We start from the raw sequence: 13520 nt of genomic DNA on the forward strand, positions 1-13520 counted from the left end.
GGAAAGCTTGAGATGCTGCCGGGGTCCACTGAAACGGGGAGCGGGTGGATATAAGGCTAGTGAGAGGAATTGCGACCTTGCTGTAATTGCGGATGTAGCGGCGGTAGAAATTGCCGAACCTGAGGAAACGTAGTTCTTTGCAGGTGGTGGGAGTGGGCCAGTTAATGATTGCTTGGATTTTGGCAGGGTCTGGTTGCAATTGTCCTTTGGCAATGATGTAGCCTAGGAAGTGTACGTAGGGGAGGTGGAAATCACATATTTCGGGTTTGACATCCAGGCCGTTTTCGAGGAGGCACTGGAGGACTTGGCGTACATGTCTGTGGTGTTCTTCGGAGGAACAGGAGAAAATGAGGACGTCCAAGTAAACAAAAACAAACCGGTTTAACATATCACGGAGGACGTCATTGATGAATGTTTGGAAGACTGTAGGGGCGTTGGTTAATCTGAACGGGATGACCAAGTATTCGAAGTGTCCGAGGCAGGTATTGAAAGCAGTTTTCCATTCGTCCCCCTCTCGGATACGCATTTCGTAGGTCCAATTTGGTGAATATCTGGGCGTCACACAGGAGTTCAAATGACGGATCCATGAGGGGTAGTGGTGATTTATTTTTTACGGTAATGTCATTGAGTCCCCGGTAGTCTATGCAGGGGCGAAGAGTGGTATCTTTCTTCTCGACAAAGAAAAAAACGGCCCCTACTGGAGACGAGGGAGGCCGAATGAGTACAGAAGCCAGAGAATCATGGATATAATCCTCTATGGCCTTTTTCTCAGGGCGGCGAGGTTAAAGAGACGGCCGGTAGGGAAGAGGTGCTCCCGGCAGAAGATTTATTGCGCAGTCATAAGGGCATTGTGGGGGGTAGAGAAATGGACAGCTCTTTATTGAAAAGCGGGGAGAGATCATGACATTCTTTGGGTACTCGGGAGGTCAACAGGTGTGGCAGGCGATGGTAGTTTACAGGAGGGCGGTATGGCAGAGAGCAGGCAGTGTGAATGGCAGTGAGGGCTGCATGCAGTGATTGACAAGTGCGTGCAGTCTAGGTTATGTTTTTTGAGCCAGGGAATTCAGAGGACTCGAGGGATCTCAGGGGAAGGGATGACAAAAAGAGAAATGTCCTCACGGTGATTTCCAGAAATAAGGAGGGTGAATGGACCTGTTTGGTCGGTGACAGGGGATATGACTCGCCCATTCAGGGCTGTGACTTTCTTGGGAGACGGGAGTGGTTGGAGAGGGAGTTGGTGCTGATGTACTAATCCTTCAAGAATAAAGTTATCGTCTTTACGGGAATCAATGAGCGCAATTATAGGTGTGTTGTGAGCAGAACCAAGAATGCAAGCAGGAGCCGTCATACGGGAGTGAGAGCTAGGGGAGGTAGTGGTTTGGCTCACCACGGCGCTCTCGGGTCGTTTTAACGCTGCTGGGTCCATTGGTGGCCAGAGTATTCTGTGACGAGTTGATTTAGACTGGACCCAGAAGCAGGCGGAGGCTGAGAGGTTTATTGAAAAAGGGAATGGAGATGGTCCTTGAGACGTACTGGTGGGTTGTTGAGGCAGGGAACGTGTGGCAGGCGGTGGCGAGAACAGGCGGCTGGCTTGGCGGCGTGGTGGAAGAAGTCAACTCAGCGAGGGACATGGAGGGAGCACTGAGGACAAGGAGAAACACAGAGGTCAGAAAAATAGCGAGGAATGGCGTAGCTCAGTTGTATGCTTGAGAGCCGTTGTACCACAGGAGAACGTTAATACTCTGGCAGTGGAGTCTTGGATATGGCAGGCTTTTATGCAGGTGGTGATGAAGGCTGATTGATGACAGGTGGTGCTGTTTACTAGGAAGAGAGAGAGAGGTGGAGAGAGAGAGAGAGCGAGAGGGGCGGAAAGCGCTACCCGAGCTCCAACAAAAGAACTGCAGAGCACAACTCATGACAATTGTTTTCCTTTTCTATTTTTTGAATTTATGCATTCAACAAAACTTTATTTATTTATGTGCACTCCTTAAGAATAAGGTCAAGCGATGGGTCTGAGTACAGTGTTCCCCCGCTATTGGTGAGTAATAGGGGCCGAGTCCGGAAGAAAATAGCAAAAATCCTCAAATAAGTAAAGGTTTATTATTGCCGAAAGATGGCACAAGATGGCAGAAAAGCAGTACTTATGTCTAAATGAAACTCCTCAACTCACTTCAACAGAGTTAGGTGGCACTGAGATGCCACAAGATGGTGCCAAAGTCATTTTGGCCTGAGCACCAAACCTGCAAATAAGTGAGTTCTTAGCAAAAAACAAAACAAAAACAAAAACTGTTAACTGTAGAAGCAATTTAAGTTGTTGTTGTTTGTTTTACCGAGAATATTTTCCTTTAGGTTTTATTCATTAAAAAGTATGGACACTTTTGTGGGAAAATGTGATCATTTTTATGGTGTCATCAATGTGTGCAATATCCTATACAGTAAATGTAATGGCAACCTTGGAAGAGTACCTAAAAATCAGGGCCAATGGATCAAAAAAGACGTCGCACGGACACAAACAAATAACCAGACAAAGCCTCGCCTACAAATTAACATATGACCTTGGCGCGCCATTGGCAACATTCGCTTCCTGTCATGCTTTATTTATATGTTGTGTTGCAGATTTTGCGAACGTTGTGGCGATCTTGGTCATGCCTCTCAGACGTCACCCCTCGTGCAAACGCAACATTGTCAACCACTGAATTCCAGCAAGGGAGAAAAATGTGTGAATGTCAGGGCGTTCTTGTGCCTGTCTTGTGAGCGCACTGCAAACACAAGGTCTCTTCATTAGAATGCAGCAGAGAGCTCCAGCAGAGGAGAGGAATGATGAAACCAGAGCTAAAAATAGCCCCCTCCCAGGATCCCCTCATAAGCCACTGTAAACACTGGCACCCACCACCGGGCTTATGCGTCTGCGTGTTGGGTAGGTTTTAGTCCCTCTGTTCTTTGGTCATAAAGCAGTGTTTGCTTTAGCTAGTGTGCATGTGCACTGAAAGCCATCTGTGGCGCTGGCCGGAGTTAAAAGCTTTTCGCAAGACAGAAAAGACACCAACCAAACAGCTCAAGCAATTGAAGAATCAAAATCAAGCATGGTTAAAGAATATATATATAAAATATATTGGCTGGCGACCAGTTCAGGGTGTACCCCGCCTCTCGCCGGAAGATAGCTGGGATAGGATCCAGCATGCCCGCTCACATTGTCTGTCGCCACACCGGCCAAGAGCGGTGATTACACATCGTCCTCTTCCGCAGAGAGATGTCTCCGTCGAGGCTGACATTGCGCCGCATTTAAAGGGAAGGAGAGGAGCCGTTTTGATTGGACATGATTGAAATGGGCTGTATTCACTCCCACAGCGGCGCAGTCCCTCTTTCGCTGGACTAGGAAATAACCAATACCCCGTCTAACCCGCCTACGCCTTTTGTTCTTTCACTGTTGTATTTGTCCGGACTGCAGCATCACGTCCCATGGACGGAACGTGATACAAGTCAATATGGTGAACGACATCTGTTGATATTACCATTGAATTGCGACTTACTTTGCGATTGATTGGCAGCCCTACTCGTGGATGTTCGAAGTCTACAAATGCACGCTGGGGCTAAATGCAGCGTGAGGACGTTTGGCCTGTCAAGCGTTTCTCTCCGATGCAACTGAGACGAGCAAGGAGACGTCAGCAGAGCAAAGCGCGTTGAGTTCACAGCAGCTTGAACAAAATCCAAGTGAGCTGAAGACGAGGAATCATAGTGGGAGGGGGGAACGACCAAATGAGAGAATACTACATAATAATGATTGAAGCTATTCACTGGGTTGCAAAAGTTAACAGTGCTTTCTAGGTCTCACATCCAGGATGGATGATCACAGATAAGTGGAGCACAGATTGGTTTCCATGGTAATGGTGTTTCCAGTTGCCTCTGTAGCTTGACGTCACGTAGGCCTCACTTGAAAACCGTTTTTAAAAATACTCGACGTGTGTGTGTGTGTGTGTGTGTGTGATTTTAAATCACAATAGCTCTTTTGTTATTACCTTAACCAAAGATAACAATTTACGACTCTGCATTTCATGAAATTAATTCTTCTTCAGTAGCACTTCAAATATTTGGACGTCAGAGTCGACATCATCCACTTGCAGGGGTTGGCTGGTGCAGCACACTCATTGTAACGCAACAGTGCTGCTATCTAGTGGATATCAGTGGAACTACACAATTGGAGACCACACCGAATTTGGCTTGCAACCCTCTCCTTGATGGATATCCTTCTACATTCTGAGTATCATCTAGTTTTTGGGTATCCCTCGCTTTTTGGGGGCAAATCTGCTTTTTGTTTGGAGGGGGGGGGGGGGTATACCTAATTTTTGGGAACCCATTTTATTTTGGATATCCACTTTGTTTGTCTGTATTGCTCCACTTCTTGGGTAGCCCTCCGCTTTTTTGAGGTATAGCTTCTTTTAGGGTGTCAGTTGTTCCCCCATTCAGAACAGCAACTTCAAAGTATACGCCACAAGCTCACATCCAACATGTCCTCCACAAGAGGGCTTGTTGACTACAGGGAGGTGACAACCTGGCAGCCATGCCTCCTTTGTGTTGTAGTTGTTCTCAGTGTCGTGCCAGTGAGCTGAGCATCAGCCCTAACAGCAGCGGCTGGCATGCACCACGCTCTGGACTAACAAATCCCGCTGAGTCATCAGCTCCCTAACACCAGCTGGCTTGTCCGCGCTCTGACTGACAAATCCCGTCGAGTCTTTGTGCTCAACGCGACGTGGCCTCATCGGCACCCAAGTTCTCACAAGAAAAAGAAGGTGGGGTTTTCCTCGGGTACTCCTAATCACGATAAACCGTATAGAAAAAAATGTGAACGTTGCTCTTTTTTCTGGTAATTGTTGTTACGATGACTTTATTTGGGAAAATCTATTGTGCAACAAAACAAAATCCTGTAACATCATGTTTTGATCCTTTATTCTTTTTCCCACCGTGCTACTTTATTTTTGTAACATTTCGCCTTTTACCTAATAATGCTACAACTTTATTTTTATAAAATTACATTTATCCTTCCTTTTTCTAATTTCATTATAACTGACGTCGTGTAAAATTTTGCCTTTTCCCTCGTAATGAAACTACTTAATTCTTGTAAAATAAAAGATTTTCCCCACAATATTGTGTGACTTGTGTCAATTTACCCCCCTCTGTTCTCATAATATTGTGCCTTTGTCCTTGTAATATTACAACTTTTTTCTCTTTTTTTCCACACAACATTAGCCTCTGGAATTTCAAACTTGTTTCCATGTTTCAACTTCATTCATGAACAATCCCTTATTGGCTTGTTCCCATAATATTACAATTTACAACTACAGTGGACATCCGCTATTTGCAGGGGATAGGAACCTGGCCCGAATGTAAAAAGCAAAATAAAATGATGATAATTGTAATTGCCATGATTTTTTTCTGCTCGATAAAACATGAATAAACGGGGGATTGAGTAAAAAAAAAAAAAAAAAGGATAATAATAAGTGGGGGATCAGGGGAAAATATCGCATATAAGCGGGGGTTTCGGTGAATCCTGGTGGATGGGTTTCCCAAAAAAAATCTGCAAATATGTAAATCCGTGAATGCCGAAGTAAATTAGGGGTCCACTGTATGTTCTTGTAAGATTACGTTATTCTTGTAAAATTAATTATTTTTTTACTTTATTTTCATAGTATTAAAATTACTTGGATATATATATATTTTTTTTTTAAATTAAGTTTTCCGATTCATTGCATTCTATCTTTATTCATTATTTCAAGTAAAGTTGCATCTAAATGTCGCGGACGCGCCAGAGGGATCCCACCGTGGGCTCCATGGCGGCCCACTCGCCGAAACGGCGGTACTGGCCCCTTTCTAACAGGTGCTGCCGTCCGCGGTAGTCAGGAAGCTCGTAGAAGATCCAGGAGCCGTCCTGCACTTGGGCCGAGTGGACGGCTTCCGGGGACCAAACGTCTGATAGCTGGTTGACATCTTGCGTGCACTCCAACATCTGACCACTGAAGTCAGGCTTCTCAAAGATGCGGATTCGGAACGTGCCGGAAAACTGGAAAACAAACAAGGAATGGAATGCGTTTTTCTACTGAACATGTATTACAGGCTACATTTGTCATATTATGGTGAAACACACAAACATAAACACAACATACAGTACGAAGTGTGTCAGAAAGGTTCCAGGACTGGAAACCATGTACTGTATATAAAGCCGATTTCTTTTTCTTGTATAAAGTTCTCTTTTCACTTTTTTTAATCACACGTTATATTCTTGTAAAAACATTTGTACTACATTTTTATAATATTACAATTTTATTCAGGTAGAATGCCTATTTTACAACTTTAATATTTCTCACAATATTATTAACATTTATTTTAAAAATATTAGAATACAATGTGTATTATTGGACAGAAATATTATACATATTTTTGTAAAATACTTTTTTCCTGTAATATTTCAACTTTATTCTGAAAAAAAAACCTAAAATATTTTTTTCCTGCAAAATTATAACTTTCTTCATTGAAACTGTGACTATTTTCTCATAAAGTTTGTCATAAATTAGATTACATTCCAATTTTTCATCTCATTAAATTGTGACTTTTTCTCCAGCTCATGACAAATTCTGACCATTTTCTTATATCTATTCTCATTAAATTGTTCTTCTTTAAGGGAAAATGGGCAAGTTTTCAAACTGCTAGCAGTATTCCAATACGGCTTCATTTCATTCCCCGCCCTTGCTCTTGCACAAAGAAACGCCTCCATCTTACTAAACTTGGACAACAAAATACAACCCCAATTCCAATGAAGTTGGGACGTTGTGTTAAACATGCTTGTACAATGTTACCGGTTTGATGTTGTATTTTATAGAATGCAGTCAATACAAATATGAGAGGCGATCAATTTACCCGCCGACTTGGTGAAAAGGGCGACGTGACGTGCGCGGTGGCTTTCCAAGCTCAGCCACGCAGCCATCCATCCATCCAATATTCATTCATTCATTTCCCATACCGCTTATTCTCGCTAGGGTCGCGGGGTTGCTGGAACCTATCCCAGCTGACTCTGGGCGAGAAGCATGGTACACCCTGAACTGGTCCCCAGCCAATCGCAGGGCACATATAAACAAAATAACATTCGCACTCACGTTCACAGCTCCAGGCAATTTTGAGTATCCAATTAACCTAGCATGCATGTTTTTGGGATGTGGGAGGAAATCGGAGTGCCCGGAGAAAACCCACGCAGGCACGGGGAGAACATGCAAACTCCACACAGGCGGGGCCGGGGATTGAACCCGGGTCCTCAGAACTGTGAGGCAGATGTGCTAAACTGTCCACCACCGTGCCGTCTGTAAAATAATAATTAAAATTCAATTAGATGGGCCCAGATGGGGATTTTTCAAAAGATTCTTTTAATAATATTCTTCTTTCAGTTCATACAAACTTTAAACATCCATCCATTTGCTTATGACAAAAAAAATGGAACTTCAAATTGTCCCTTTAATATTACGTACATTTTTTTCCTCATAAAATTGTAATATATTGTATAGTTATGACTTTGTCCTCATAATGTTAAAATTGTATGCTTGTAAATTAACTTATTACAATTATTATTATGATTATTATTCTCGTAAAATTACAACTTTTCTTCTCATAATAGTACAACTTTGTTCTTGTCAAATGAAGTTTCCTGCTTCTCATTAAATTGTGACTATTTATTCATCATAGTTATTCACATAAAATTGTGGATTATTTATCGTATAATAATTTTGTTCTTATAAAATTGTGCCTTTTTCCCTGCAATTTTACGAATTATATTACTTTTGTATTTTTAGAAAACCATGAGCATTTTTTTCATTATATTTATTCTCATTACATTTTGAATCCAAATATTACAATTTCATTCTCATAAAATTGCGCTGTATTCTTCTACAGTTAAAACTTTTTCCTTACAATATTCCAACTTTACTCAATTCTCAAAACATGATGACTTTATTCCTGTAAATCTTTCCTGGAATAATACAACTTTATTCTCATAAAATTATGATTTATATTACAAGTTTACTCCCATACTTTTTTTTATTGTTTCTCATAATATATATTATCGCAAAAATAAGACTCTTAATCTAATTTTTTTTCTCATGAAATTGAGACGTCAAGATTCTGAATGTGTTTGGCAGACAAACAGCAGGAATGAAGCTTCCTTTGAAAATGTTTTCAGACCATCCCTAGGAACGTACGCTGGGGATAAGGTGGCAGGAGCGGATGCTGTCATTGTTGCCCTTCCAGTGGCGGTAGTCTGGGTACTCGCCCCTGGTGAGGACGTACTGGTCGCCCAAGTAGTTTGGCCTCTCGAACAGAACCCAGGCACCGCTCTTGACACGCACCGACCTGCAGCGACTCAAGTGGCTGCTCAGCTCGGGACAGTCGCTGCTGCACTCATAATTGTCGCCCCGGAAGCTCTGCTCTTGGTAGAAGATGATCTGGGCACCAAACAGTGAGGATGTTGTCGTTGCTGCATACAGTGAATCCCCCCCCCCCCCGTTGACCACAGGGCATACATTCCAGACCCACCCACAACGGGTGAAAATTCCCGATATAGAGAGACCATAGGAAAAACATATATTTGTTTAGTTTTACCCCTCCCACATGCTCTAAACACATTTGAACTGATTGTAACGCATTTTTTCTAACACATAGTAAACATATTTGAACACCCCAAAATATTGTAAGCATAAAATGTAGCTGTATAGAAAATAAAGTGCATTGGTGACTGTGGCTCTCCTTTCCCGCATGTGAGGGCATTAATGTAAGTAAAATGGTTCCTTGAGATACGAGTTAAATTTGTTCTGTGACCATGTGTGTAACTCAAAACACTCCAAACGCAAATCATCTTTCCCCATTGAAATGAATGGAAATACCATTAATCCAATTTAGCCTCTTAAAAATAGAAATGTCAATGTGTTTTTTAAAAAGGAAAATAGCACTCTTATACTTTTACTTTTTTATTATACTTTATTACTTTATTATTATAATTTATACTTAATATACTTTGCAAAACATACATTAATGACATAAATACAATGTAAATAATTAGTTCTGTTAAAGCTGAAATCCCCCCAAAAAAAGATTTTCACCCAAGCCAGTACAAAAGGAGACGACAAAATGCTGATTAAGCCTTATAGCTCCTCGAGCATCTCGCTGCAGTCTTCAATAGTTGATTTATATATATATATATATATATATATATATATATATTTAGTGAATGCCCGATTCATTTCCCACGCTGGCCCAGTTGGTGGCACACCGAAGATGACGTAGAAGGAAATGGCGGCACGGAAATGAGGCAATTTGCAAAGCAATGGGCGGAGCGTAGTTGTAAAACACTCACTCAAAATATTATTTTGCGTTTCAGTAGCATCAACTAGTCATACAGTAATTACAAAGGACTTCATGACCACAGATGTCAGGCCTGTCATCCTGACATCTGTGGTCATGAAGTCCTTTGAACGCGTCATGCTGGACCACCTCAAGAGCGTCACGGGACCCTCTCCAGTTTGCCTACGGAGCAAACAGGTCTGTAAATGATGAAGTCAACATGGGACTGCACTTCATCCCCGAACTCCTCTCCTCCAAGCTTCTCCAGCTCAGGACACAGCAGGTGAGGCTGGGGGACACCACCTCATCCACACACACCATCAGCACCGGGGCACCCCAAGGATGTGTCCTCTCTCTGCTGCTCTTCTCTCTCTACACCACAGGTGTCAACCCCAAGGCCCGGGGGCCATATTTGGGCCTTCACATAATTTTACGTGGCTCGTGAAAGCAAATTTCTAATTTTCAAATTCATGTTTCTTGTTAGAACACCAAAACTGGAAATTGTCTTCACTGTTATTAATGTTGACATATTGTATTATTATAATTTTTTACCAATCCCCCTTTTAAAATGTATTGAATGATAGTTGAACAAACCATTTTTACTGACCTCTGATTTCAAAACTAGTTATCTATTACCGGTAATTTGATGTGTATATTGTGTGTAATATTATGAGATGATCATACATCGATATGGGTCACAGTCATAATGGCCCTCCCAGTGCAACCATAACTACGATGTGGCCCGCGACAAAAATGAGTTGGACACCCCTGCTCGACGACTGCACCTCAACGCACCCAGCTGTTTGCAGACAACAACACATTCATCAGCCTCATCAAAGACGGGGACCAGTCTGCCTATTGACAGGAAGTAGAGCGGCTGTAGCTGTGGTGCTGCCAACACTGCCTGGAGCTGAAGATGCTCAAGACTGTACAGATGATCATGGACTTCAGGAAGCATCCTTCGCCACAGCTGCCAACTGCCCTGTGTCAACCGTCGAGACCTTCAAGTTCCTGGGCATTACAGTCTCTAAGGACCTGAAGTGGGAGATCAACATAAACTCCATCCTCAAAAAAACCCAGCAGAGGATGTACTTCCTGCAGCTTCTGAGAAAGCATGGCCTGTCACAGGAGCTGTTGAGGCAGTTCTACGCAGCAATCATCGAATCAGTCCTGTGTTCCTCCATCACAGTCTGTTTTGGTGCTGCCAAAAAAAATACAAACTCCAATTGCAACGGACAATCAGGACTGCGGAATTTTTTTTCGGTAGCCCCCAAACAGTACAGTACTTGAAAACCTGGACGAAAACCTTCTCCAGAGTGTTCATAACCTCAGACTGGGCCGAAGGTTCACCTTCAAAAAAGACAAGGACCCTAAGCACACAGCTAAAATAACGAAGGAGTGGCTTCAGAACAATTCAGTGACTGTTCTTGAATGGCCCAGCCAGAGCCTTGTCTTAAACCCAATTCAGCGTCTCTGGAGAGCCCTGAAAGTGGCTGTCCACTAACGTTCACCATCTGCATGACAAAGCTGTTGTTTTTTGGAGTCTATAAAATAAACACAGTCGTGCAGCTTCCCCCTCCCCAAAATGAGTCATTTTGATTGCCTCATGAAGGCTATGTACACAGTCATGTGAATGTCTTGTGTCGTCCGATTGGTGAATTAGAGTCAAATGATATAAGTGATCCCATTTGATTGGCGCAATGGGCACCCTATGCGGAAGTCGAAGATGGAGTCTAATAATTCTTGCACACACGCAAGAATGAATAAACAAAAGTAGCGAACGGCATGTCGATCATTTGTGCAGTTATTGCCCCAAATAAATTTTTTCTAACCATGGGCGCTAAGAACGTGATTGTTGAGTAGAAGAAGCAGATGATGTCCATCGAAAACATGTGTTCCTTGATTCTTTTGTAATAGAATACATAATTGTACAAATGGATTACAAGGAAACTATTATTTGTATCAGAATGCTTTGGTTAAAACAGTGTATGATCAGACTGTGATAATATGGAATTTCTTTTTTTTTTGTAATATAAGAGTAGTTAAAATAAAATATGTTGTTAATATAGTTAGTCAGACCTGCTAGGAAGGAACTGGAAGAGCTGGTGACCGGGGTGCGGAGGGTCCGAGAGGATTTTGCACGCCCTTGTCTTAGTTCTGGCAGCGTGCAAGTCCTCAATGGTGGTTAGGGGGGTACCGACAATCCTTTCAGCAGTTTTGATTGTCCGTTGCAGTCGGAGTTTGTCCTTTTTTGTAGCAGCACCAAATCGGACTGTGATGGAAGAACACAGGACTGATTCGATGACCGCTGTGTAGAACTGTCTCAGCAGCTCCGGTGGCAGGCCGTGCTTTCTCAGAAGCCGCAGGAAGTACATCCTCTGCTGGGCCTTTTTGAGGACGGAGTTGATGTTGGTCGCCCACTTCAGGTCCTGAGAGATTGTAATTCCCAGGAACTTGAAGGTCTCGACGGTTGACACAAGGCAGCTGGACAAGGTGAGGGGCAGCTGTGGCGAAGGATGCCTCCTGAAGTCCACGATCATCTCTACAGTCAATGTCATTTCAACATCGTCCCTTTCATAATGTGTTGCATGTTTTTGTTTGCACATTTAAAACAAAAACACCATTCAAGCAACAAGTTTTTCCTCATAATTTTGAGATTGTAGGATGACAGCTGCAACTGGCTACTAGTGTGGACTGAATGGATGGCAACAATGGGGAAATGAAAAGCCAGTATTTTGAGGGTAATAGCCTGTCAGCAACATCCAGTATTGAAAAAAACAACAACTATGACTTAGTTCATTTTTGGACCGGTGATCTTATTAAAATAATTTCTAAACTGCGGACCACTGTCCATGAAAAGTGAAAAGGTGCTGAAATGAGGAAAGTATGGCAAAAGACAAAAAAAAAAAAAAAAAAAAAAAAAGATTTTAGATTAAGTTCTGTGAACCTGGAGTGAAACAAATGTAACATCCATCCATCCATTTTCTGTACCGCTTTATCCTCACTAGCGTCACGGGCGTGCTGGAGCCTATCCCAGCTATCTTCGGGCGGGAGGCGGGGTACACCCTGTACCGGTCGCCAGCCAATCGCAGGGCACATATAAACAAACAACCATTCGCACTCACATTCACACCTACGGGCCATTTAGAGTCTTCAATGAACCTACCATGCATGTTTTTGGGATGTGGGAGGAAACCGGAGTGCCCGGAGAAAACCCACGCAGGCACGGGGAAACATGTAACAATGTAACAATAAAGGAAAAACTGTTGACGGTATTTCTTTACATTCTGTTTATATTATATTTACAGATACAATACTGCCCAGTGCTATTTTTCTTATTTAAAAAAAAAAAAAAAACTTTACAAGAAAAATGAGTTTGGAGGGCTGGTATGGATTAATGGTATTTTCATTGACTTAATTGGGGAACGTTGATTTGGGATAAGCGTGATTTGAGTTACGAGCATGGTCAAGGGACGAAATTAAACTAGTAAGTCAAGGCACTACCGAATTGATATAAGGAAAGTAAGCTATTAAAATGAAATAAAATAATTAAAAAAAATAAGACACATGAGTGGAAATTTCTTACAAAATGTTCCTACCTTTCCCACGTGCTCCATGTTTGGGCCTCACAACTTTTACTTTTTTTGTTTATCGGAACATTCTCCACAAGCCTGTTGTGGATTTATACACCCACTGTGCAGCACACAGCATTGTCATTACAATGGCCTCAGCATTTACTGCTAATCTCCACACGAGACAATCCGACAGTGGGGTCATCGAAAAAGGGCCTCAGTCTAAGCCCAAAGAAACGTATAAAAATAGAAAAATGCTCCCATAAATATTCCGGAGTTCTGCCTTAAGATCTCTAGCGCCTCTGCTTCCAACATGTTTTGAGTTGAAGCTATTCACTAGTCCATTAGCCAACAAAATATCTGAAGTCCACAATGATGTTTGATACAGTGTTTAAACATCAGATTACCTACAGTATGATGTTAATGACCATACCATATTGACGAAGCAATGTCCAGTGCTTGCTATTTTAACAACTCAGTATTTGTAGTCCAATCGCTACAAAGTCTCTGTTCCCCAATCCAAAAGCCATAGATTGGCATGATTTTGTTATTGCTTCTTGAATGAATCCTAAC

The 13520-nt window shown here is 42.3% G+C and overlaps 1 protein-coding gene across 2 annotated transcripts; it reads right to left on the minus strand.

The window, feature by feature from the left end:
* Nucleotides 1–5782: 5782 nt before the first annotated feature.
* crygs3 (crystallin, gamma S3) lies at nt 5783–12992 on the minus strand. 2 transcript variants are annotated; one of them, XM_061692971.1, is made up of 3 exons: nt 12975–12992; nt 8238–8480; nt 5783–6055 (listed from the first exon to the last, which is right to left on the minus strand). In XM_061692971.1, exons 1-3 carry the CDS (start codon nt 12990–12992, stop codon nt 5783–5785), a joined length of 534 nt encoding a protein of 177 aa, XP_061548955.1. The 2 variants fall into 2 exon arrangements, with proteins under 2 accessions (XP_061548955.1, XP_061548954.1); XM_061692970.1 differs by lacking the exon at nt 12975–12992 and adding an exon at nt 10171–10209.
* Between the last annotated feature and the right edge of the window lie 528 nt (nt 12993–13520).

Source organism: Phycodurus eques, chromosome 12, assembly GCF_024500275.1.
Source record: "Phycodurus eques isolate BA_2022a chromosome 12, UOR_Pequ_1.1, whole genome shotgun sequence".
NCBI lineage: Eukaryota > Metazoa > Chordata > Actinopteri > Syngnathiformes > Syngnathidae > Phycodurus > Phycodurus eques.